Here is a 25,927-nt window from a genome sequence, read left to right on the forward strand (position 1 = left end):
TTGCCTACCCCTTCCTACTCTTTTCCCTTGTATCCATTCTAAGAAACAAAATAAGTGTTTTAAAAAATAAAAATAAATACGGAATTATAAGATGTTTAAGAATCCAGTGACTCAGATAGACAAATAAATTATATGCCCATAATTACAAACTTTCTCTTTTCAGAAAATAAATAAATGAGGAGGCATTATTTACTTTCAATTAGGCCAGGTCAATAAATAAAAATGGTAATCCTGTCTAAATTGATGTACTTATTCAGAAAATTTAGATAAGTCAGGCATTTTACCATACCCCTAGACACATCTATTAATAAGCTATTTGGTTTATATCCTTAAAGAGAGCAAAGAAAAACATAAAGGAGTCATTGAGGTACGAAATGATGTATAGCATCTCTTTTTGTTATAGTAAAGAACTGAAAACCTACAAAATGAGTATCAATTGGTGAATGACTAAGGAAATTTTTATATATGAATGTAACAGAATATTATTGCACCATAAAGAAACAACATATACTATTGCTTCAGAGATATGTGGGGAGACTTTTTGAACACATGCTGAATGAAGTAAAGAAAAAATCTTATAAAATAATTACCTCTTGCAGCAAAGTAACTTTGAAAGACTTAAGATTGATGTAATCATCAATGTCTTCTGAAGACTAATGATGAACCAACTTTCATCTCTTATAAGAGAAGTTAGAATGGAAGGGAAACTCTAGCCACATATTTTCAGACATGGCCAGTGTATGGATTTTTGGTCTTGACTGGATTTTCCTTTATTATAAGCTAAAAGTCTTATTTGGGGCAAATGGATGACAGTTATAGGGAGGAAAATAAAGTAGGAATAGTAATGCAAAATAATAATAATAATAATAATAGCATCAATGAAAGTAGTATAAAATACTTAAGGGAACAGGAAAAATCATAGATAAGCAAAACATTGGAATTACCTTGTTAAATTTATCATATAATTTCTAAAACAAGTTATATACAATACATATTCAGAGTTTTACATAATAAAAACAACTTGTTTCCAAACCAATTCTCTTTACTATCTCCTTTAAAAAAGTTTATTCCTCATTACCTTGTTAAATAACTCCTGTCAGAAGCAATGGATTGTATTATCACAGAGTCAGAAGAGTCTGTGATAAGAAAACAGATGGATTAAGCCCCCTTGAGAATCTTTTCTGTTTCTTTGCTTCATCATTATTTGGTGAAGCAAAGAGGGAATAGAACAGTCTTCATAGGCTACCTTGACAAAATGAACTTGTGCTATTAGTGTAATTCTCTGTGACCTGGATTGTACCTTGTCTTACAGCCAATGGGAAGATGAATAAGAAAAACATAATGAATGCTCTACAGAATTTCAATGGTGAGTTATTATAATGTGAATCGTATTATCCCAATTACTAATTCAAAATTTCTGCCTCATGATCTCCAGTTCTTTATGTAATCAGCCTGGAGGAAACAATTCACCAGGTTTTGTCACTGTAGATGGACTTCATACAACCCTAAACCAAAAGGATTTAGATTAGTCTCTGCTTTGCCATAAATGCATCAGGTTTGACCAATTCATTCCTTTATTATGTGCTGTGGAAGCTTCTCTTGAAAAGTTTGTAAGGATCCTTTGAACCCAGATTACAGGAATAGATGATCTTTATTCTCTCCTGGTGACTGTCCTCCTGTGTCCTTAGAAATTGTTGCTGTGCCTTTGAAAATGTGTTTGGTGGGGCATCTAGGTGACTGAGGGAATAGGGAGCTAGGCATTGAGTTTAGAGGTCCATGGTTCAAATCTACTCTCAAACACTTCCTCATCAGTGTGACGAAAGAAAGAAAGAAAGAAAGAAAGAAAGAAAGAAAGAAAGAAAGAAAGAAAGAAAGAAAGAAAGAAAGAAAGAAAGAAAGAAAGAAAGAAAGAAAGAAAGAAAGAAAGAAAGAAAGAAAGAAAGAAAGAAAGAAAGAAAGAAAGAAAGAGAAAGAAAGGCAGTAAGGAAGGCAGGAAGGAAGGCAGGAAGGAAGGAAGGAAGGAAGGAAGGAAGGAAGGAAGGAAGGAAGGAAGGAAGGAAGGAAGGAAGGAAGGAAGGAAGGAAGGAAGAGGAAGGGAGGAAGGAGGGAAGGAAGGAAGGAAGGAAGGAAGGAAGGAAGGAAGGAAGGAAGGAAGGAAGGAAGGAAGGAAGGAAGGAAGGAAGGAAGGAAGGAAGGAAGGAAGGAAGGAAGGAAGGAAGGAAGGAAGGAAGGAAGGAAGGAAGGAAGGAAGGAAGGAAAAGAAAGATAAGAGTTCATTTGGAAAGTACTTTATAAGTTTTTATTATAATTTTCTCACTCTCAGACTCAAAATGATGAATCCAGTCCTTAAATTCTTTCAAAAGACTCTTTATACAACTTGTGATTCTTTGCACAATTCTGTATTTTTATTTGTCTCCCCTATTAGATGGTCAAGTCCTTGAGGGTAGGGAAAACCCTTTTGGGAGTATTTAGGTGGTTCACTAGATACAAGACTGGACCTAGAATCAGGAAGACCTCAGTTCAATTTGAGCCTCAGGGACTCTCTATTAATGGTGACCTAGAACCAGTCAATTAACTTCTATTTGCCTTAATTCATTATTCCAGTATCTTTGCCAAGAAAACCCCTTGGATGGTATCGTCCTTCTGGTCACAACTGTTTTTAATTTATTCCCAGAACTTAAGGTAATACCTGGCACACAGGAAGGACTTAATAATTGATGACTGAACTTGACTTTATATTCCCAAGATGTAGTACAGTGCCTAACATATATTAGGCACTTAATGAATGCTTGAATGATTAATTATGGTCTTCCATTTTATTCTTTCTGAAGGAGGAAAAATTGATGTTAACAAATTGGAACAGCTTCTGGGAAACCTGGGGATCAAACTCAAAGATAGTGAAATGAAGGAGCTGCTGAATAACCTGCCAGGAGATGGTGAGCATTTCTTATGCCTCTGTGAGCTTGTGGGGAAGATTTGATTTCCTACCTAAGAATTTCTTAATTGATCCTGACTTAGATCACATTAAGGGACAGAAATACTATAGAGAAAGCCCATCATAATATAGGATAAAATACTATTTCTGACTGAGCCTTCAAGTCCAGAGTTTCTCAGACTACCACTGACTACAAGCACAGGAATGGAAGAATCCACACTCTTACTATAGGCTCCAACCAAGCTAACTTGTGGTCATCTTTAAGGAGAAAAGCCTAAAATCATTGTCATTAGGGAACCCTAATGAGCCAGCTGACACGTTCTGGTACTGGACTTGGAATACAGAAGACCAGAATTCAAAAACTATTTTAAACAGCCTCTGGTCTGAGCCCAAACAAGTCATTTGTTCTTATTTAATATTTCTTTCTTCATCTGTAAATGAGCATAGTAATAGAGTCTACTACATAAAGTTGTTCTGAGAAGCAAATGAGAAAAAATATATATTAATATTGAAAATCTTAACGTGCTATGTAACTGCTAGCTAGTATTATTTCAAAAGATCCATGTTTGCATTGGTGTGAGTAGCCTAAGCACATTGTAACCCATGCACACCTAAGTATATTTTTTCATGTGTTTCTATGACCAAAAAATATAAAGGAAAATTATCATCTAGTGACCAGCTTTACAAGGGGATCCTATATCCACTGAGCCTTACTGGTCTTGTACAGTACAACACTGGTGATTTGCTAGCATAGCCTCTTAAAATGTTCCTAAATGGGACTTAAGAGAAAGAATACTATCCACATCTAGAGAAAGAACTCTGGAGTAGAAATTCAGAAGAAAATATGATTTATCTCTTGTTTATATGGATATGTGATTTAGGGTTTGGGTTTTAAAGGATAGCTCTTTTACAAATGTGAATAACACGGAAATGGACTCAAGTGATTTTGTGTATGGTTGTGTGTGTTTCTGTGTGTGTGTCTGTGTGTGTATAACCCAGTGGAATTACTTATCAGCTCTGGGAAGGAGGAAGGATAAGGGGAGGGAAAAAACATGAATCATGGAACAATGAAAAAAATTTAAACACTTAAATTAAAATGAAATCTCCCTCAATGGAAATAGAAGACTTATATACTCCAAACTACTTTAAAATTAGCATGCAATTGAAAAACCTAAACACAACCCCTAACTGTGAAGTGGTGCACTTTATAAAGCGAGTCCAGACTCCCAGAAGGTCAATTAATGGAACTAATATTTGTGTATTTATTTATTGATTAATAGTACATAACTAACTGGCCAAAGAAGCCTTCCTAGTGAAAGCTGTGCTGAGGCAAAGTTACAGACAGTTTTTATGGGTTTACATACGTGAGAGAGGTAAAAAGGTAAAATGAACTCATACAAAGCTAAAGAAGAATATATGGCTTTAAGTTTTAAAAAAGTGAAACATGGCCTGGGGCAGACTGCCCAGCGAAATCAAGTCTTACTGGACAAAGCCTGATGTACCATCTATTGGGGAAGATGGGCATTCTGTGAATATCTTCTTCTAGACCTGATTTATCTCATCCTTAAAAAACCATCCCATGACCATCTGTTGTTACAGACTGAGAAAGCACGTTCTTTATACTTGCTTTTTATAAGGGAAAATATACTTTATTGATTGCTACCTTTACCAATTGATCTGAGACTTTGTTTTACTCTATTTCAACTGGACCTAGATTCATAATCTCAGAGGGGGGGAATAGAGTCCTCAGTTCTAAACTCTTCTGGTCACTTATCATGGGATGTGAGTTTTGAATATTTCAAGAATCCATGATCTTGTCATTGTGAGTTTCCCTCCATGGACACATTTTACAATTCCTCTCTCATTTCCTAGGCACTCTTTCAGAGTCACTGTTACTCAAAAATAAGAAATGTGAATAAAATATTTGAATTAAATTGGCAAATGCAAGTACACAATATGAGTATGAGTGGAGAGATGCAAGCAGATAGAATATAGAAAGAGAATCAAAAAGTCTCAGCAACTGATTAGAGATGAGGAATGCAAAAGGAAGAATTAAGGATGACACTGCAGGGTACACATCCTTTAATGATTCCTATAACACTGAACCCACAAGATTGTTGTGTGGCTTAAGTGAGATTATTTATGTAAATTACACTCTATATTTTTAAAATATATATATATAAGTCCTTTATCACACATTTGAATTAAAGCTTTTTATTTTGTTAAATGCTTTAATAATTCTGGGTTTTTAACAAAGTTAGCCCTCTGAAGGGAATTGGTCTCCAAAAGGGGACCTCTTTTTGCACCTGAATAATTTAAATGCTATTTTTAAATAATATTATTATTTTATAGTTGTACATTTCTGTCCCCATGGACAATATGTCTTACACAACCAAATGGGAGAAAAATTGCAAAGATAAAGAAAATATTAAGCACATACAAGATTGTGGTCAGAACCCAGAAAGAAAAAACTAGCTCATCTTTTCTTTGTGTCATCTCCAAAAAATCAGTATTTTCCTAGTCTGCCAAGATTATATAACATCCATGCTAGGAATGGACATAGAGATTACCTAGGTTAGCCCTTCATTTTGCAGAGGAGGAAGCTGAGGCTAGATATCAAAAGGCCAATTCTTTCCATCTTACTCCTAAAAGGTCCTGTACCTGACATGCCAAAATAAAATATCTGATTATGATACAAGTTCTGATACTCCCTAACTACAAGAGAAACTTCCTGAATGATTGTGTGAGGTTGCTAAATACTACATTGTAAATAAGGCTGGATCCAGAGTCCAATACCTTAGACATATACTAGCTTTCTAAGCCAAACCAAGCCATATAACCTCTCTAAGCCTCAGTTTCCTTATCTGTAAAATGTAGAAAATAATACCGCTTGCCTCCCAGGGACGCTGTGATGATACTATGAGTTAATATTTCTGAACAACTTGGAAAATCTTAAAACCAATATAAAGGCTGACTTTTTATTACTACTATTCTCCTCATCATACAGATTGAGAGCCTTCTTCATTCCTAAGCTGACTCATAATATTAATCTGTAGAGAAAATAGGATAAAATTCCAGGCTAATTACCTGAGTTACAGAGGAAACTGTGGCACTCTTATTTCAGAATGTAATGAAATCCTAGTTTCATGAGCTTTCTTCTCCAGGACTTTTTCTAACCTGTGCCTTTTCCTATAGATGGCGGGAAAGTCAAACTGAAAGAAGTTATGGATAATGTGAAAAATGTTCAAGGTTAGTGAGAAGTAATGATGAAAAGTCAGGTAACATATTAATGTTTCACATGAAAGAAAGGGTGGCATAGTGAGCAGAAAATCAAGAAGACCTGGATTCAAGTTCTGCCTCTGTCACTTACTGGTTGTGTGACTGTGGAGCAAGTTACTTCTCTCTCAGACTGCTCTCTGACCTTTTATGTTATAAATAGTGTCTTGATCTGCATATAACAGAGATAAACCATTTGCAAATATTTAATAAGTACCCACTAGGTCTCCTCTAGACCCTGGAGATACTGACACAAAAACAATGAAAAAGTCCCAGTTCACTAGGAGCTTGCCTACTCTTGGGAAAGAAAATATGTACATATGTAAACATATAAACACAACATAATTTGGGAAGGAGAGTCCTAGCAGTGAGAGAACCAGGAGAGCCTTCTCACAGGAGGCAGAGGTTGTGGTCATCTTGAAGGAAGAGGGGGACTCAAGGTGGAAGTAAGGAGAGCAGGGGGCACAGCCACTAAGGTAATACAGAAACAAGAAATGGAAGGCCATGTATGAGGAACAGAAATAGGCAAGGAAAGTGGGGAGAGAGGAGTTTATGTATTTGATCCAGGAGAAATAGGGAATCACTTTCACATTTTTATTGGAAGATAGATTGGAGAGGGAAAAAATTCTTGGTGTCTTTCATGCTCTGGAGTCATTACATATTTCTGACATTCACATCATTCACCATTGATATCTTTCATGAACAGATAATATTGATGCTCAAAACCTGGAAGACTTTCTGAAGGCTATGGGGGTCGAACTGACAAAAAAAGAAAAGCAAGCTCTTCTGAAACAACTGCCAATTGATGGTAAGTGTTCCAAATTACACTGTGGCCATCAGAGGAACCTGGGCTGGCTTGTGTGAAAATGTCTGATACTCTCTAAAGAAAGATGTTTCCAGAGGTTCAGTGAATAGATAGTCAGGCTGGGGATTGGGAAAACCTGGGTTCACATATTTTCTCAGATGCTTCCCTTCTTGTGTGACCCTGGATGAGTCACTCAACACCAGTTGCCTAGCCCTTCCTACTCTTTTGCCTTGTATCCCTTCTAAGACAAAAGATAAGTGTTTTAAAAATAAATAAATAAATAAATAAATAAATGCAGAATTTTAAAATACTTGGGAATACAGCTACCCAGACAGACAGAGAAATTATATGCCATAATTATAAACTTTCTCTTTTCAGAAATAAAGTTAGACTTAAATAAATGAGGAGGCATTATTAGCTTTATTGATACAATTAAAATGGCAATCCTTTCTAAAATGTACTTATTCAGAAAATTTGGAGAAGACAGGCATTTTACCATATCCCTAGATCCATCTATTTAGCTATTTGGTTTATGTTGTTAAAGAGAGCAAAGAAAGAAATAAAGGAACCATTTAGATACAAAGTGAATGATGTATAGCAGCACTTTTTGTTATAGTAAAGAACTGGAAACATACAAAATATGAGCATCAATAGGTGAATGACTAAGTACATTTTTATATGAATGTCAGAGAATATTATTGCACCATATAAGAAAACAATAAGAAAACACCATAAAGTATTGATTCAGACTTATATAAGCAGACTTTTTAGAAAACATGCTGAATGAAGTAAAGAAAAATCTTATAAAATGATTACTTCTTGGAGCAAAGTAATTTTGAAAAACTTAAGATTGATGCAATCAGCTCTGACTTCTGAAGACTAATGATGAATCATAATTTTCATCTCTTCCAAGAGAAGTTAAAGACTAGAAGTGAAACACTAGGCACATATTTTCAGACAGGGCCAGTTTATGGATTTTTTCTTGACTGGATTTTCCTTTGTTATAAGCTAGAGGTCTTATTTGGGGCAAAGGGATGACAGTTATGGGCAGGAGAACAAAGTAGGAATGGTATGCAAAATAACACTAATTATAATAATAATAATAATGAAAAGAACCTTACTGAAAGATGTATAAAATACTTATGGGATCAGAAAAAATCATAGAGAAGCACAATATTGGAATTACCTTGTTAAATCTATCATATAATTTCTTTAAAAAGTTATAAACAATACATATTCAGAGTTTTACATACCAAAAACAACCTGTTCCCAAACTGTTGCTCTTCACTATCGCCTTTAAAAAAAGTTACTCATCATCAGCTTCTTAAATAACACCTGTTAGCAGCAAAGAAATAAATCCTTCAGTCACTACAATGGATTGTTTTACCGCAGACTCAGAAGAGGATGGATTAATCCCCTTGAGAATCTTTGCTGTTTCTTTGCTTCATCATTATTTGGTAAAGCAAGTAGGGAATAAAAGAGTCTTCATAGGCTACCTTGACAAAATGAACTTGTGCTATTAGCATAATTCTCTGTGACCTAGATTGTACCTTGTCTTACAGCCAATGGGAAGATGAATAAGAAGGATATAATGAATGCTCTACAGAATCTCAGTGGTGAGTGAAGAACTATTTTATTTCTTCTCAGTGATTATAATGTGACTCCTATAGTCCCAATTACTAATTCAAAATTTCTGTCTCATGATCTCCAGTTCTTTAGGTAGTCAGTCTGGAGAAAAAAATTCACCTGATTTTGTCCCTGTAGAGAACTTCATACAACCCTTAGCCAAAAAGTTGTAGAATAGCTATATGCTTTGCCATAATGCATGAGGTTTGACCAATTCACTCTGTTATTGTCTGCTTTTGGAAGCTTCTCTTGAAAAGTTGATTGGAATTCTTTGGACCAAAATTACAGGAATAGATGATCTTTCTTACTCTCCTGGTGACTGTCCATGTGTCTCTTTATAGATTGTTATTTCTTTGAAAATGTGTTTGGGGGGCAGCTAGGTGACTCAGTGGATAGAGAACCAGGCTTTGAATTTAGAGGTCCAGGGTTCAAATCTACTCTCAAAAACTTCTTTATTGGTAAAGAGACAGAAAGAAAGAAAGAAAGAAAGAAAGAAAGAAAGAAAGAAAGAAAGAAAGAAAGAAAGAAAGAAAGAAAGAAAGAAAGAAAGAAAGAAAGAAAGAAAGAAAGAAAGAAAGAAAGAAAGAAAGAAAGAAAGAAAGAAAGAGAAAGAAAGAAAGAAAGAAAGAAAGAAAGAAAGAAAGAGAGAGAGAGAGAGAGAGAGAGAGAGAGAGAGAGAGAGAAAGAGAGAGAGAGAGAGAGAGAGAGAGAGAGAAAGAAAGAAAGAAAGAAAGAAAGAAAGAAAGAAAGAAAGAAAGAAAGAAAGAAAGAAAGAAAGAAAGAAAGAAAGAAAGAAAGAAAGAAAAGAAGAAAGAGAGAGAGAAAGAAAGAAAGAAAGAAAAGAAAGAGAGAGAAAGAAAGAAAGAGAGAAAGAAAGAAAGAGAGAGAAAGGAGAGGAAAAAGATAAGAAAAAAGAGAAAGAAAACAAGGAAGGGAGGAAGGAAAGATGAAGGGAAGGAAGGAACGAAAGAAGGAAGAAAGGAAAGAAGAAAAATAAAGATAAAAATTTGTTCTTTTGGAAAGTACTTTATAACTATAAGTTGTTATTAGAATTTTCTCACTCTCACACTTAAAATGATGAATCCAGTCCTGAAATTCTTTCTAAAGAATCTTTTTACACCTTGTGATTCTTTGCACAATTCTGTATATTTCTTATTTGTCTTGCCCATTAGATGGTCAATTCCTTGAAGGTAGGGACAGCCCTTTTGGTAGTAGTTAGGTGGCTCACTAGATATAGCAGTGGACCTGGAGTCAGGAAGACCTCAGTTCAACTTGAGCCTCAGGGACTTTCCATTTATCGTGACCTAGGATTAGTCACTAAACCTCTATTTGCTTTAATTCATTATTCCAGTATCTTTGCCAAGAAAACCCCTTGGATGGTATGGACCTTCAAGACATGAAGAATCAGACACAAAAATAAGAATGTTTTTTATTTTCTTTTTATTCTCAGCACATAATACCTCACACACAGGAGAGACTTAATGAATAAATGATGACTGGACTAGGCTTTTTATCTCCAGTATTCAGTACAGTGCCTAACATATATTAGGCACTTAATGAATGCTTGAATGATTAATTATGGTCTTCCATTTTATTCTTTCCAAAGGAGGAAAAATTGATGTTAACAACTTGGAAGAGTTTCTGGGAAACCTGGGGATCAAGCTCACAGATAGTGAAATGAAGGAGCTAATGAATAATCTGCCAGTTGATGGTGAGCATTTCTCATGCCTCTGTGAGCTTTTAGGGAAGATTTGATTTCCTACCTAAGAATTTCTTAATTGATCCTGACTTAGATCACATTAAGGGACAGAAATACTATAGAGAAAGCCCATCATAATATAGGATAAAATACTATTTCTGACTGAGCCTTCAAGTCCAGAGTTTCTCAGACTACCACTGACTACAAGCACAGGAATGGAAGAATCCACACTCATACTATAGGCTCCAACCAAGCTAACTTGTGGTCATCTTTAAGGAGAAAAGCCTAAAGTCATTGTCATTAGGGAACCCTAATGAGCCAGCTGACACGTTCTGGTACTGGACTTGGAATACAGAAGACCAGAATTCAAAAACTATTTTAAACAGCCTCTGGTCTGAGCCCAGACAGGTCATTTCTTCTTATTTAATATTTCTTTCTTCAACTGTAAATGAGCATAGTAATAGAGCCTACAACATAAAGTTGTTCTGAGAAGCAAATGAGAAAACATATATATTAATGTTGAAAATCTTAACGTGCTATGTAACTGCTAGCTAGTATTATTTCAAAAGATACATGTTTGCATTGGTGTGAGTAGCCTAAGCACATTGTAACCAATGCACACCTAAGTATATGTTTTCATGTGTTTCTATGAACAAAAAAAATAAAGAAAAACCATCATCTGGTGACCAGCTTTCTAAGGGGATCTTATATCCACTGAGCCTTACAGGTCTTGTACAGTACAACACTGGTGATTTACTAGCATAGCCTTTTACAATGTCTTTCAATGGGACTTAAGAGAAAGAATGCTATCCACATTTAGAGAAAGAACTCTGGAGTAGAAATTCAGAAGAAAATGTGATTTGTCACTTGTTTATATGTGTATGTGATTTAGGGTTTGGGTTTTAAAGGATAACTCTTTTACAAATGTGAATAACACGGAAATGGACTGAAGTGATTTTGTGTATGGTTGTGTGTGTGTTTCTGTGTGTGTGTGTGTCTGTGTGTGTATATAACCCAGTGGAATTGCTTATCAGCTCTGGGAAGGAGGAGGGAGAAAACATAAATCATGGAACAATGGAAAAAATTTAAACATTTAAAATTAAGTTAAAATGAAATGTCCCTAAGTGGAAATAGAAGACTTACATGATCCAAACTACTTTTAAATTAGCATGCAATTGAAAAAACTAAACACAGTCTCTAACTGGACCTAGATTCATAATCTCAGAGGGGGAAATGGAGTCCTCAGCTCTAAACTCTTCTGGTCTCTTGTCAAGGGATGTAAATCTTGAATATTTCAAGAATCCATGACCTTGTCATTGTGAGTTTCTCCCGCAATGACATATTTTGCAAATCCTCTCTCATTTCCTAGGCACTCTTTCAGAGTCACAGTTTGCATATAATAAGAAATATTCATAAATACTATATTTGAATTAAATTGACAAATACAAGTACACAATGTGAGTGTGAGTGGAGAGATATAAGCAGATAGATTGTAGAAAGAGAATCAAAAAGTCTCAGCAATTGATTAGATATGAGGAATGCAAAAGGAAGCGTTAAGGATGACACTGCAGGGTACACACCCTCTAGTGATTCCTATAACACTGAACTTACAAGATTGTTCTGAGGCTTAAGTGAGATTTTTTTATATAAAGTAATACTTTGTATATTTTTAAAAGAGTATATAAAAAATCATTTTTCATACATTTGACTTAAAATTTTTTCTTTTGTTAAATGCTTCAATAATTCTGGGTTTTTAACAGTTATCCCACTAAAGGGAATTGGTCTCCAAAAGGGGACCTCTTTTTCCACTTGAATAATTTAAATGATATTTTAAAATAACATTAATATAATAAAGTTGTATATTTCTTTCCTCATGGACAATATGTCTTACATAACCAATTACGGAAAGAGAAATTGCAACTATAAAGAAAATATTAAAGAGATACAAGATTGGAGTCAGAACACAGAAAGAAAAATAGAAAAAACTAGCCCCTCTTTTCTTTGTGTCCCAAAAAATCAGTATTTTCCTAGTTCTCAGGATTATATAATATTCATTCTGGGAAGGGACATGGAGATTACCTACGTTAGCCCTTCATTTTGCAGAGGAGGAAGCTGAGGCTAGATATGAAAAGGCCAACTCCTAAAAGGTCCTGTACCTGACATGTCAAAATAAAATATCTGATTATGATACAAGTTCTGATACTCCCTAACTACAAGAGAAACTTCCTGAATGATTGTGTGAGGTGGTTAAATGCTACATTGTAAATAAGGCTGGATCCAGAGTTCAATACCTTAGGCATACTAGCTTTATAAGCTAAGCCAAGCCATGTAACCTCTCTATGCCTCAGTTTCCTTATTTGTAAAACGTAGATAATAATACCACCTGCCTCCCAGGAATGCTGCGATGATACTATGAGTTAATATTTCTGAAGAACTTGGAAAATCTTAAAGCCCAATATAAATGCTAACTCTTTATTACTACTATTCTCCTCAACATACAGATTGAGAACTTTCTTCATTCCTAAACTGACTCATAATATTAATCTGTAGAGAAAATAGGATAAAATTCCAGGCGAATTACCCGAGTTACAGAGGAAACTGTGGCACTCTTATTTCAGAATGTAATGAAATGCTAGTTTCATGAGCTTTCTTCTCCAGGTCTTTTTCTAACCTGTGCCTTTTCCTACAGATGGCGGGAAAGTCAACCTGAAAGAAGTTATGGATAATGTGAAAAATATTCAAGGTTAGTAAGAAGTAATGATGAAAAGTCAGGTAACATGTTAATATATTTCACATGAAAGAAAGCATGGCATAGTGAGCAGAGAATCAAGAAGACCTGGATTCAAGTTCTGCCTTTGTCACTTACCTTGTGTGACTGTGGAGCAAGTTACTTCTCTCTCAGGCTGCTCTCTGACCTTTTATGTTATAAATAGTGTCTTGATCTGCATATAACAGAGATAAACCTTTTGCAAACATTGAGTCCAGGAGCTTGCCTTCTCTTGGGAAAGAAAATAGGTACATATTTTATATTGTAAGGATAGTAACTGAATTTGTCACTGGTGTTACTTTAAGGGTGGTTAAAGTTGGTCAAAAGGGAGCTTGTGGTGAAGGAGGTAGGTGCTGCATGGAAGAAACCTTGATGGGCTGATTCTTGCACTCTATCACTCACCCCTCCTGGGTAATGCTGCCAAGTGAGACTACTCAAGAAACTGGAAATCCCCTGTTTTGTGAGAGTGATGGGAAGATGAAAGAAGGTCTCCCCTATCAGGTGATATAAGAGGTACCCCCAGATTTCATGGCAGGAAGAGGTCATGAAGACAAGCCTCCCCCAGTCTTTGATTCAGTGGGGGAGGGGGTTGATTGGGACTCTGTTGAGGCTTATCTGTAGCCTCGGCCAATTTCCTTCCTTTAGCTCCTAGAAATAAACCACTAGAAATATTGCACTGTGTATAAGAAAATTTTATGGGCATTGGCTATAAGGAAAGTTGAGGAGTTGGAAAAAGGAAATTGGAATTCCCGATCTATGCCCCTTAAAAGTCTCTCACTCTGGCAACTGTCAAGTCAAGCAGAGTTTCTGCTTCCCTTTCCCACTAAATCTCTAACTCCTAATTTTAATACCACCAGAGCTAAGGAAAAGTCTGAGCAGGTGCAAAGGGCAAAGGGGAGAGAACTGGGCTCTTGGGATGAGACGACACTCTCAGGTCTGAAGAGTCCTGACACTCTTGTGAGTTGTTCCTTGGGATGCTATGTTGTTCAAATAACTTTGCTGGAGTAATCTCAGGCCTAAAGAGAGGTGAATCCTTTATTGGCTCTTGGCAAGATCCCCAGCAAGGAAATGCTTCCTGCCTCTTCCAGATCTCCATTCAAAATCCTCCAGAAATCTTCAGGGAGATTTCTAATTCCCTTCCTCTCTCCTGGCATCCTCTGCTACCAACAGTCTTTTCTCTCAACCATTTCTTCTTTCAATGTTCCATCTTTTCCCCTTTTGCAACCTGCCCTTACAATATATAAACATATAAACACAACATAATTTGGGAAGGAGGGTCCTAACAGTGAGAGAACTAGGAGAGCCTTCTCACAGGAGGCAGAGGTTGTGGTCATCTTGAAGGAAGAGGGGGACTCTTAAGGTGGAAGTAAGGAGAGCAGGGGGGACAGCCACTAAGGTAATACAGAAACAAGAAATGGAAGGCCATGTATGAGGAACAGAAATAGGCAGGGAAAGTGAGGAGAGAGGAGTTTATGTATTTGATCCAGGAGAAAGAAGGAATCACTTTGGCAATTTTATTGGAAGGTAGATTGGAGAGGGAAAAGATTCTTGGTTTCTTTCATTTCTAAAATAACTACATATTCCTCACCTTCATATCATTCATCATTGACATCTTTCATATTCAGATAATATTGATGCTCAAAACCTGGAAGACTTTCTGAAGACCATGGGGGTCCAACTGACAAAAAAAGAAAAGCAAGCTCTTCTGAAACAACTGCCAATTGATGGTAAGTGTTCCAAATTACACTGTGGCCATCAGAAGAACTTGGGCTGGCTTGTGTGAAAATGTCTGATACTCCCTAAAGAAAGATGTTTCCAGAGGTTCAGTGAATAGATGGCCAGGCTAGGGGTTGGGAAAACCTGGGTTCAAATCTTTTCTCAGATGCTTCCCATCTGTGTGAACCTGGGTGAGTCACTCAACACCAGTTGCCTAGCCCTTCCTACTCTTTTGCCTTGTATCCCTTCTAAGACAAAAGAGAAGTGTTTTAAAAAAATAAAAATAAATACAGAGTTATAAGATACTTGAAAATCCAGCTATACCCAGATAGACAAAGAAATTATATGCCGAAAATTACAAAATTTCTCTTTTCAGAAATAAAGATAGACTTAAACAAATGAGGAGGCATTATTTACTTTTGATTGGGCCAGGTCAATACAATAAAAATAACCATCTTGTCTAAATTAATATGCTTATTCAGAAAATTTGGAGAAAACGGGCATTTACCATACCCCTAGACCCATCTATTAAGCTATTTGATTTATGTCCTTAAAGAGAGCAAAGAAAGACATAAAGGACTCATTAAGGTACAAAATGAATGATGTTATAGCAGCACTTTTTCTTATAGTAAAGAACTGGAAACATACAAAATGAGTATTAATAGGTGAATGACTAAGGGAATCTTTACATATAAATATCGGAGAATATTATTGCACCATAAAAAAACAACATATGCTATTGCTTCAGAGATATGTGGGAAGATTTTTTCAACACATGCTTGAATGAAGTAAAGAAAAATCTTATAAAATGATTACTTCTTGGAGGAAAGTAACTTTGAAAGACAAGATTGATGTAATCAGCTCTGACTTCTGAAGACTAATGATAAATCATAATTTTCATTTCTTATAAGACAAGATTAAGACAAAGTAAAACTCTAGACACATATTTTCAGACATGGCCAATATATGGATTTTTGGCCTTGACTGAATTTTCCTTTGTTATAAGCTAGAGGTCTTATATGGGGGAAACAGATGACAGTTATGGGGAGGAGAACAAAGTAGGAATAGTATGCAAAATAATAATAATAATGAAAAGAGCATCAATGAAAGATGTATAAAGTACATAAGAAAACAGGAAAAAGTCATAGAGAAGCACAATATTGGAATTACCTTGTTAAATCTATCATATCATTTCTAAAACAAGTTATAAACAATACATAATCAGAGTTTTACATAATAAAAAAAACCTGTTTCCAACAATTCTCTTTACTATCTCCTTTAAAAAAGTTACTCATCATAGGGGCAGCTGGGTAGCTCAGTGGATTGAGAGCTAGGCCTAGAGATGGGAGGTCCTAGGTTCAAATTTGGCCTCAGACACTTCCCAGCTGTGTGACCCTGGGCAAGTCACTTGACCCCCATTGCCTAGCCCTTACCACTCTTCTGCCTTGGAACCAATAAACAGTATTGACTCCAAGAGGGAAGGTAAGGGTTTAAAAAAAAAAGTTACTCATCAGCAGCTTGTTAAATAACACCTGTTAGAAGCAAAGAAATAAATCCTTCAGTTATTTCAATGGATTGTGTTATCACAGAGTGAGAAGAGTCTGTGTTAAGAAAAGGGATGGATTAAACCCCTTGAGAATCTTTGCTGTTTCTTTGCTTCATCATTATTTGGTGAGGTGAGGAGGGAATAAAAGCCTTCATAGGCTACCTTGACAAAATGATCTTGTGCTATTAGCATAATTCTCTGTGACCTGGATTGTACCTTGTCTTACAGCCAATGGGAAGATGAATAAGAAGGATATAATGAATGCTCTACAGAATCTCAGTGGTGAGTGAAGAACTATTTTATTTCTTCTCAGTGATTATAATGTGACTCCTATAGTCCCAATTACTAATTCAAAAGTTCTGCCTCATGATCTCCAGTTCTTTAGGTAGTCAGCCTGGAGGAAACAATTCACCTGATTTTGTCCCTGTAGAGAACTTCATACAAACCTTAACCAAAAGGCTGAAGATTAGTTGTTCGCTTTGCCATAAAAGCATCAGACTCAACCAATTCATTCTTTTATTGTGTGCTGTGGAAGCTACTCTTGAAAAGCTTGTCAGGGTCCTTTAGACTGGGATTAAGCAATAGATGATCTTTCTTACTCTCCTGGTGACTGTCCATGTGTCTCTTTATAGATTGTTGCAGTTCCTTTGAAAATTTGTTTGGAGGGGCAACTAGGTGACTCAGGCCATAGAGAACAAGGCTTTGAGTTTAGAGGTCCAAGGGTCAAATCTGCTCTCAGACACTTCCTTAACTGTGTGACCCTGGGCTATTCACTTAATCCCAATTGGAAAAAAATGAAAGAAAAAGAGAGAATGCAAGAAAGCACAAAAGAAAGAGAGAGAACAAAAGAGAAAGAAAGAAAAGAAGAAAGAAAGAAGAGGGAAGGAAGGAAGGAAGGAAGAAAAATAAGGATAAAAATTAGTTCATTTGGAAAGTACTTTATAAGTATAAGATGTTATTAGAATTTTTTCACTCTCACACTCAAAATGATGAATCCAGTCCTGAAATTCTTTCTAAAGAATCTTTTTACACCTTGTGAATTTTTGCACAATTCTGTATTTTTCTTATTTGTCTCCCCCATTAGATGAACAAATCCTTGAAGGTGGGGATAATCCTTTTGGAAGTAGCTAGGTGGCTCACTAGGTACAGCACTGCACTGGAGTCAGGAAGACCTCAGTTCAGGTTGAGCCTCAGGGACTTTATATTTATGTTGACCTAGGACCAGTCACTTAACCTCTATTTGCCTTAATTAATTATTCCAGTATCTTTGCCAAGAAAACGCTATGGATGATATAATCCCTGAGGTCATGAAGAATCAGACACTATTAAATAACAAGAGTTGTTTTTTTTTATTTTATTCCCAGCACTTAATGTAATACCTGGCACACAGGAAGGACTTAATGAATAACTGTTGGCTGAACTTGACTTTGTATTCCCAAGATTTAGTACAGTTCCTAACTTATATTAGCCACTTAATGAATACTTGAATGACTAATTATGGTCTTCCATTTTATTCTTTCCAAAGGAGGGAAAATTGATGTTAACAACTTAGACAAGTTTCTGGGAAACCTGGGGATCAAGCTCACAGATAGTGAAATGAAGGAGCTGCTGAATAACCTACCAGTTGATTGTGAGCATTTCTTATGCCTCTGTGAGCTTTTAGGGAAGATTTGATTTCCTACCTAAGAATTTCTTAACTGATCCTGACTTAGATCACATTAAGGGACAGAAATAATATAGGGAAAGCCCATCATAATATAGGATAAAATACTATCTCTGACTGAGCCTTCAAGTCCAGAGTTTCTCAGACTACCACTGACTACAAGCACAGGAATGGAAGAATCCTCACTCTTACTACAGTCTCCAACTGAGCTACCTTGTGGTCATGTTTAAGGAGAACAGCCTAATGTCAATGTCATCAGGGAATCCTAATGAGCCAGCTGACATGTTCTGGTACAGGACTTGGAATACAGAAGACCAGAATTCAAAAAAAAAGGTTTTAAACGCCCTCTAATCTGATCCCAGACAAGTCACTTGTTCTCATTTAATATTTCTTTCTTCATCTGTAAATGAGCATAGTAATAGAGCCTACTACATAAAGTTGTTCTGAGAAGCAAATGAGAAAACATACATATATAACATATATTAATGGTGAAAATCTTAACATGCTATGTAACTGCTAGCTAGTATTATTTCAAAAGATCCATGTTTGCATTTGTGTGAGTAGCCTAAGCACATTATAACCCATGCACACCTAAGTATATGTTTTCATGTTTTCTATGACAAAAAAAAACCATCATCTAGTGGCCAATGTTCTAAGAGGATGTTATATCCACTTAGCCTTACTGGTCTTGTACATTAGAACACTGGTGATTTACTAGCATAGCCTTTTAAAATTTCCCTCAAGGATGCTCTCTGATTGGGGAATGGCTGAACAAATTGTAATATATGTTGCTGATGGAATACTACTGTGCCCAAAGGAATAATGAACTGGAGGAATTCCATGTGAACCGGAATGGCCTCCTGGAATTGATACATAGTGAAGTGAGCCGAACTAGGAGAACATTGTACACAGGGACTGATACACTGTGGTACAAATGAATGTAATGGACTTCTCTATTAGTAACAATGCAATGATCCAAGATAATTTTGAGGGATTTATGAGAAAGAACACTATTGACAACCAGAGGAATTACTGTGGGTGTAGAAACAGAGAAGAAAAACAACTGCTTGATTACATTGGTTGATGGGGATATGATTGGGGATGTAGACTCTAAATGATCACCCTACCACAAACAGCAACAACATGGGAAAAAGTTTTAATCAAGGACACATGTAAAACCCACTGTAATTGTATGTTAGTTACAGTAGGGGGTAGGGTGAGGGAAGGGAAGGGAAGGAACATGATTCTTGTAACCGAGGGGAAATGTTCTAAACTGACTAATTAAATAAAATTAAAAAAATAAAATGACATGTCCCTCAATGAGACTTAAGAGAAGGAATGATATTCACATCTAGAGAAAGAACTGTGGGAATAGAAATTCAGAAGAAAATGTGATGTATCACTTGTGCATAAGGGTTTTAAAGGATTGTTCTTTTAAAAATATAAATAATATGGAAACTGACTGAAGTGATTGTGTGTGTGTGTGTGTGTGTGTGTGTGTGTGTGTGTGTGTAAACCAGTGTAATTACTTGTCAACTCTGGGATGAAGGAGGGTTGAGGGGAGGGAGAAACCATGAATCATGGAACAATGGAAAATTTTTAAACATTTAAAATTAAAATGAAATGTCCCTAAGTGGAAATAGAAGACTTATATGCTCCAAACTGCTTTTAAATTAGCATGCAATTGAAAAAACTAAAAACAGTCTCTAACTGGACCTAGGTTCATAACCTCAGAGGGAGAAATGGAGTCCTCAGCTCTAAACACTTCTGGTCTCTTGTCAAGGGATATATATCTTGAATATTTCAAGAATGAATGAACTTGTCATTGTGAGTTTTCCTCCATGGACACATTTTGCAAATCCTCTCTAATTTCCTAGGCAGCCTTTCAGAGTCGCTGTTAGCATAAAATAAGAAATATCCATAAATATTATATTTGAATTAAATTGACAAATGCAAGTACACAATGTGAGTGTGAGTAGAGAGATGCAAGCACATAGATTGTAGGAAGAGAATCAAAAAGTCAGCAATTAATTAGATATAAGGAGTGCAAAAGGAAGAGTTATGGATGACACTGCAGGGTACACACCCTCTAATGATTCCTATAACACTATAACAGGATTGTTGTGAGGCTTGAGTGAGGTTATTTGTGTAAACTACTTTGTGTATTTTTCAAAGAATATATATAAAAGGCATTTATCACAAATTTGACAAAAAGCTTTTAATTTTATTAAATGTTTTAATAATTCTGGGTTTTTAACAAAGTTAGCCCACTGAAGAGAATTGGTCTCCTAAAAGGGACCACTTTTTCCACTTGAATAATTTCAATGCTTTTTTAAATAATATTATTATAATAAAGTTGCACATTTCTTTCCTCATGGACAATATATCTTACACAACCAATTAGGGAAAGAGAAATTGCAAAGATGAAGAAAATGTTAAATAGATACCAGATTGTGGTCAGAACACAGAAAGAAAAAACTAGCTCCTCTTTTCTTTGTGTCATCCCAAAAAATCAGTATTTTTCTAGTCTGCCGGGATAATATAACATCCATGCTGGGAAGGGACATGGAGATTACCTAGGTTAGCCCCTTCATTTCACAGAGGAGGAAGCTGAGGCCAAAAGATATGAAAAGGCCAATTCTTTCCATCTTATTCCTAAAAGGTCCTGAATCTGATATGCCAAAAGAAAATGTCCAATTATGATACAAGTTCTGATACTCCCAAAATAGAAGAGAAACTTTCTGAATGATTCTGTGAGGTAGCTAAATACTACATTGTAAATAGGGCTGGATCCAGAGTCCAATGCTTAGACCTTTCTAAGCCAGCCCAAGCCTATTAACCTCGCTAAGCCTCAGATTCCTTATCTGTAAAATGCAGATAATAATACCACCTGCCTCCCAGAGTGGCTGTGATGATACAATGAGTTAATATTTCTGAACAACTTGGAAAATCTTAAAACCAATATAAAGGCTGACTTTTGATTATGACTATTCTCCACAACATACAAATTGAGAGCCATCTTCATTCCTAAACTGACTCATAATATTAATCTGTAGAGAAAATAGGATAAAATTCCAGGCTAATTACCTGAATTACAGAGGAAACTGTTACACTCTTATTTCAGAATGTAATGAAATGCTAGTTTCATGAGCTTTCTTCTCCAGGTCTTTTTCTAACCTGTGCCTTTTCCTACAGATGGCGGGAAAGTCAACCTGAAAGAAGTTATGGATAATGTGAAAAATATTCAAGGTTAGTAAGAAGTAATGATGAAAAGTCAGGTAACATGTTAATATATTTCACATGAAAGAAAGCATGGCATAGTGAGCAGAGAATCAAGAAGACCTGGATTCAAGTTCTGCCTCTGTCACTTACTGGTTGTGTGACTGTGGAGCAAGTTACTTCTCTCTCAGGCTGCTCTCTGACCTTTTGTGTTACAAATAGTGTCTTGATCTGCATATAACAGAGATAAACCATTTGCAAATATTTAATAAGTACCCACTGGTCTCTTCTAGACCCTGGAGATACTGACACAGAAACAATGAAAAAGTCCCAGCTCACTAGGAGCTTGCCTTCTCTTGGGAAAGAAAATATGTACATATGTAAACATATAAACACAACATAATTTGGGAAGGAGAGTCCTAGCAGTGAGAGATCCAGGAGAACCTTCTCACAGGAGGCAGAGGTTGTGGTTATCTTGAAGGAAGAGGGGGACTCAAGGTGGAAGTAAGGAGAGCAGGGGGCACAGCCACTAAGGTAATACAGAAACAAGAAATGGATGATGGCCATGTGTGAAGAACAGAAATAGGCAGGGAAAGTGAGGAGAGAGCAGTTTATGTATTTGATCCAGGAGAAATAGGGAATCACTTTCGCATTTTTATTGAAAGATAGATTGGAGAGGAAAAAAATTCTTGGTGTCCTTCACACTCTGTACTCACTACATATTCCTCACCTTCACATCATTCATCATTGACATCTTTCATATGCAGATAATATTATTGATGCTCAAAACCTGGAAGACTTTGTGAAGGCTATGGGGGTTGAACTGACAAAAAAAGAAAAGCAAGCTCTTCTGAAACAACTGCCACTTGATGGTAAGTGTTCCAAATTACACTGTGGCCATCAGAGGAACTTGTGCTTCCTTCTGTGAAAATGTGTAATACTCTCTAAAGAAAGATGCTTCCAGGGGCTCTGTGAATCGATGACCAGACTAGGGGGTGGGAAAAACTTCCCATTTGTGTGATCCTGTGTTAGTCACTTAACCCCACTAGCCTACCCTTGCTACTCTTTTGCCTTCCATCCCTTCTAAAACAAAAGATAAGTGTTTTAAAAAATAAAAGTAAAGATAGAATTATAAGATATTTGAGAATCCAGCTACCCAGATAGACAAAGTAATATAGATAGACTTAAATAAATGAGGAGGCATTATTTACTTTTGATTGGGCCAGGTCAATACAATAAAAATGACCATCTTGTCTAAATTAATGTGCTTATTCAGAAAATTTGGAGAAGACAGGCATTTTACCATACCCCTAGACCCATCTATTAAGCTATTTGATTTATGTCCTTATATAGAGCAAAGAAAGACATAAAGGACTCATTAAATTACAAAGGGAATGATGTATAGCAGCACTTTTTGTTATAGTAAAGAACTGGAAATATACAAAATGAATATCAATTGGTGAATGACTATGGAAATTTTTATATATGAATGTAAGAATAATGTTGCACCATAAAAAACAAAATATAGTATTGTTTCACAGAAATATGAGAAGACTTTTTGAACACATGCTGAATGAACTAAGGAAAAAAATTTATAAAATGATTACTTCCTGGAGGAAAGTAACGTTGAAAGACTTAAGTCTTAAAGTTTAAGACTTAAGTCAGCTCTGACTTCTGAAGACTAATGATAAATCATAATTTCCATCTCTTGTAAAACATGATTAAGAAAGTAAAACTCTGGGCACATATTTTCACACATGGCCAATATATGGATTTTTTCTTGACTGGATTTTCCAATGTTATAAGCTAGAGGTCTTATTTGGGGCAAAGGTACAGTAGTTATGGGGAGGAGAATAAAGTAGGAATAGTATGCAAAATAATAATAATAATAATGAAAAGAGCATCAATGACAGATGTATAAAATACATAAGAAAACAGGAAATAATCATAGAGAAGAACAACATAGGAATTACCATGTTGAATCTTTCATATAATTTCTAAAACAAGTTATACACAATACATTGTCAGAGTTTTACATACTAAAAACAATGTGTTTCCAAACCAATGCTCTTTACTATCTCCTTTAAAAAAGTTACTCATCATCAGCTTGTGAATAATACCTGTTAGAAGCAAACCTATAAATCCTTCAGTCACTACAATGGATTGAGTTATCTCAGAGTCAGAAGACTCTGTGTTAATAAAAGGTTAAATAAAATAAAATAATAATTTTTATTAAATATATATTTATATAAATTTTTATTTATATATTTTTATTTATATATTTATATAAGGTTAAATAAAATAATAATTTTTATTAAATATATTTATATTTTTTTATTTATATGTTTTTATTTCTATATAAATATTTATATATAAATTTATATAAATATATATATTTATATGTATAAAATAAATATAAAAAATAAAAATAAAATAAAAGATTAAACCCCTTGAGAATCTTTTCCATTTCTTTGCTTCATCATTATTTGGTGAAACAAAGAGGGAATAAAAGTCTTAATAGGCTACCTTGACAAAATGATCTTGTGCTATTAGCATAATTCTCTGTGACCTGGATTGTACCTTGTCTTACAGCCAATGGGCAGATGAATAAGAAGGATATAATGAATGCTCTACAGAATTTCAGTGGTGAGTGAAGAACTATTTTATTTCTTCTCAGTGATTATAATGTGACTCCTATAGTCCCAATTACTAATTCAAAATTTCTGCCTCATGATCTCCAGTTCTTTAGGTAGTCAGCCTGGAGGAAACAATTCACCAGATTTTGTCACTGTAGAGAACTTCATACAACCCTTGGCCAAAAGGCTGAAGTTTAGTAGTTTGCTTTGCCATAAATGCATCAGGCTTGACCAATTCTTTCTTTTATTGTGTGCTGTGGAAGCTTCTCTTGAAAATTTTGTCAGGATCCTTTGGAATGGGATTTCAGGAATAGATGATCTTTCTTAGTCTCCTGGTGACTGTCCATGTGTCTCCTTAGAGATTGTTAGAGTATCTTTAAAAATGTTGTTTGGAGGGGCAGCTAGGTAACTCAGAGGATAGAGAGCCAGGCTTTGAGTTTAGAGGTCCATGGTTTAAATCTGCTCTCAGAACACTTCCTTATCTGTGTGACCCTGAGCCATTCATTTAATCCCAATTGGGAGGGAGAGAGAGAGAGAGAGAGAGAGAGAGAGAGAGAGAGAGAGAGAGAGAGAGAGAGAGAGAGAGAGAGAGAGAGAGAGAGAAAGAAAGAAAGAATGGTAGAAGAATGCAAGAGAAGAGGAAGGAAGGAAGGAAGTAAAAGAAAGAAGAAAGGAAGGAAGGAAAGTAGGACTGAAGGAAGCAAGGAAGAAAAAGAAAGAAGAAAGGAAGGAAGGAAAGAAGGAAGGAAGGAAGAACAGAAGGAAGGAAGTATGAAAAAGAAAGATAAAAGTTAGTTCATTTGGAAAGTACTTTATAAATAAAGTTATTAGAATTTTCTCATTCTCAGACTCAGAATGATGAATCATGTCCTGAAAATCTTTCAAAAGAGTATTTATACACTTTGTCATTCTTTGGCACAATTCCATATTTTTCTTATTTGTCTTCCCCATTAGATGGTCCAAGTCCTTGAAGAATAGGGATAGTCCTTTTGGGAATAGCTGGATGGCTCACTAGATACAAGACTGGACCTGGAGTCAGGAAGACCTTAGTTCAGATTGAGCTTTAAGGACTTTCTATTTATGGTGACCAAGGACCAGTCACTTAACATCTATTTGCTTTAATTCATTATTCCAGTATCTTTGTCAAGAAAACCCCATGGATGGTATGGACCTTTGAGACATGAAGAGTCAGACACTACTAAACAACAAGAAGAGAGTTTCTCATTTTCTTTTTACTCCCAGCTCTTAAGTAATACCTGTCACATAGGTGACAATTAATAAATAATTGATGGCTGAACTTGATTTTGTATCCCCAAGATTTAGTACAGTGCCTAACATATATTAGGCACTTAATGAATGCTTGAATGATTAATTATGGTCTTCCATTTTATTCTTTCCAAAGGAGGGAAAATTGATGTTAACAACTTGAACCAGCTTCTGGGAAACCTGGGGATCAAGCTCACAGATAGTGAAATGAGGGAGCTACTGAGTAATCTGCCAGTTGATGGTGAGCATTTCTCATGCCTCTGTGAGCTTGTGGGGAATATTTGATTTCCTACCTAAGAATTTCTTAACTGATCCTGACTTAGATCACATTAAGGGACAGAAATAATATAGGGAAAGCCCATCATAATATAGGATAAAATACTATCTCTGACTGAGCCTTCAAGTCCAGAGTTTCTCAGACTACCACTGACTACAAGCACAGGAATGGAAGAATCCTCACTCTTACTATAGGCTCCAACCGAGCTACCTTTTGGTCATCTTTAAGGAGAAAAGCCTAAAGTCATTGTCATTAGGGAATCCTAATGAGCCAGCTGACATGTTCTGGTACTGGACTTGGAATACAGAAGACCAGAATTCAAAAACTGTTTTAAACAGCCTCTGGTCTGAGCCCAGACAGGTCATTTGTTCTTATTTAATATTTCTTTCTTCATCTGTAAATGAGCATAGTAATAGAGCCTACTGCATAAAGTTGTTCTGAGAAGCAAATGAGAAAACATATATATTAATGTTGAAAATCTTAACGTGCTATGTAA

At 35.7% G+C, this 25,927-nt stretch overlaps 1 protein-coding gene and 1 long non-coding RNA gene across 19 annotated transcripts in view; one reads left to right on the forward strand and one right to left on the reverse strand.

Moving 5' to 3' along the window:
• The window catches only part of EFCAB3 (EF-hand calcium binding domain 3), a 722,802-nt gene that overhangs the window by 639,678 nt on the left and 57,197 nt on the right, over positions 1–25,927 (forward strand). For 12 of the 17 annotated variants that reach the window (XM_056817026.1, XM_056817025.1, XM_056817033.1 and 9 more), the window contains 14 exons: positions 1,313–1,366; positions 2,832–2,936; positions 6,131–6,184; positions 6,918–7,019; positions 8,579–8,632; positions 10,249–10,353; positions 13,031–13,084; positions 14,734–14,835; positions 16,599–16,652; positions 17,896–18,000; positions 21,229–21,282; positions 22,020–22,124; positions 23,845–23,898; positions 25,291–25,395. In XM_056817026.1, coding sequence (XP_056673004.1) covers positions 1,313–1,366; positions 2,832–2,936; positions 6,131–6,184; positions 6,918–7,019; positions 8,579–8,632; positions 10,249–10,353; positions 13,031–13,084; positions 14,734–14,835; positions 16,599–16,652; positions 17,896–18,000; positions 21,229–21,282; positions 22,020–22,124; positions 23,845–23,898; positions 25,291–25,395 — 1,107 coding nt within the window. The remainder of the gene's footprint in view (positions 1–1,312; positions 1,367–2,831; positions 2,937–6,130; positions 6,185–6,917; positions 7,020–8,578; positions 8,633–10,248; positions 10,354–13,030; positions 13,085–14,733; positions 14,836–16,598; positions 16,653–17,895; positions 18,001–21,228; positions 21,283–22,019; positions 22,125–23,844; positions 23,899–25,290; positions 25,396–25,927) is intronic. The other 5 variants (XM_056817030.1, XM_056817034.1, XM_056817031.1 and 2 more) reach the window with 5 other exon arrangements.
• Positions 1–25,927, reverse strand: part of LOC130457239 (uncharacterized) — a 160,018-nt gene that overhangs the window by 47,408 nt on the left and 86,683 nt on the right. The window lies entirely within an intron of this gene.

The sequence above is a fragment of the Monodelphis domestica genome, chromosome 2 (assembly GCF_027887165.1).
Source record: "Monodelphis domestica isolate mMonDom1 chromosome 2, mMonDom1.pri, whole genome shotgun sequence".
Lineage (NCBI taxonomy): Eukaryota > Metazoa > Chordata > Mammalia > Didelphimorphia > Didelphidae > Monodelphis > Monodelphis domestica.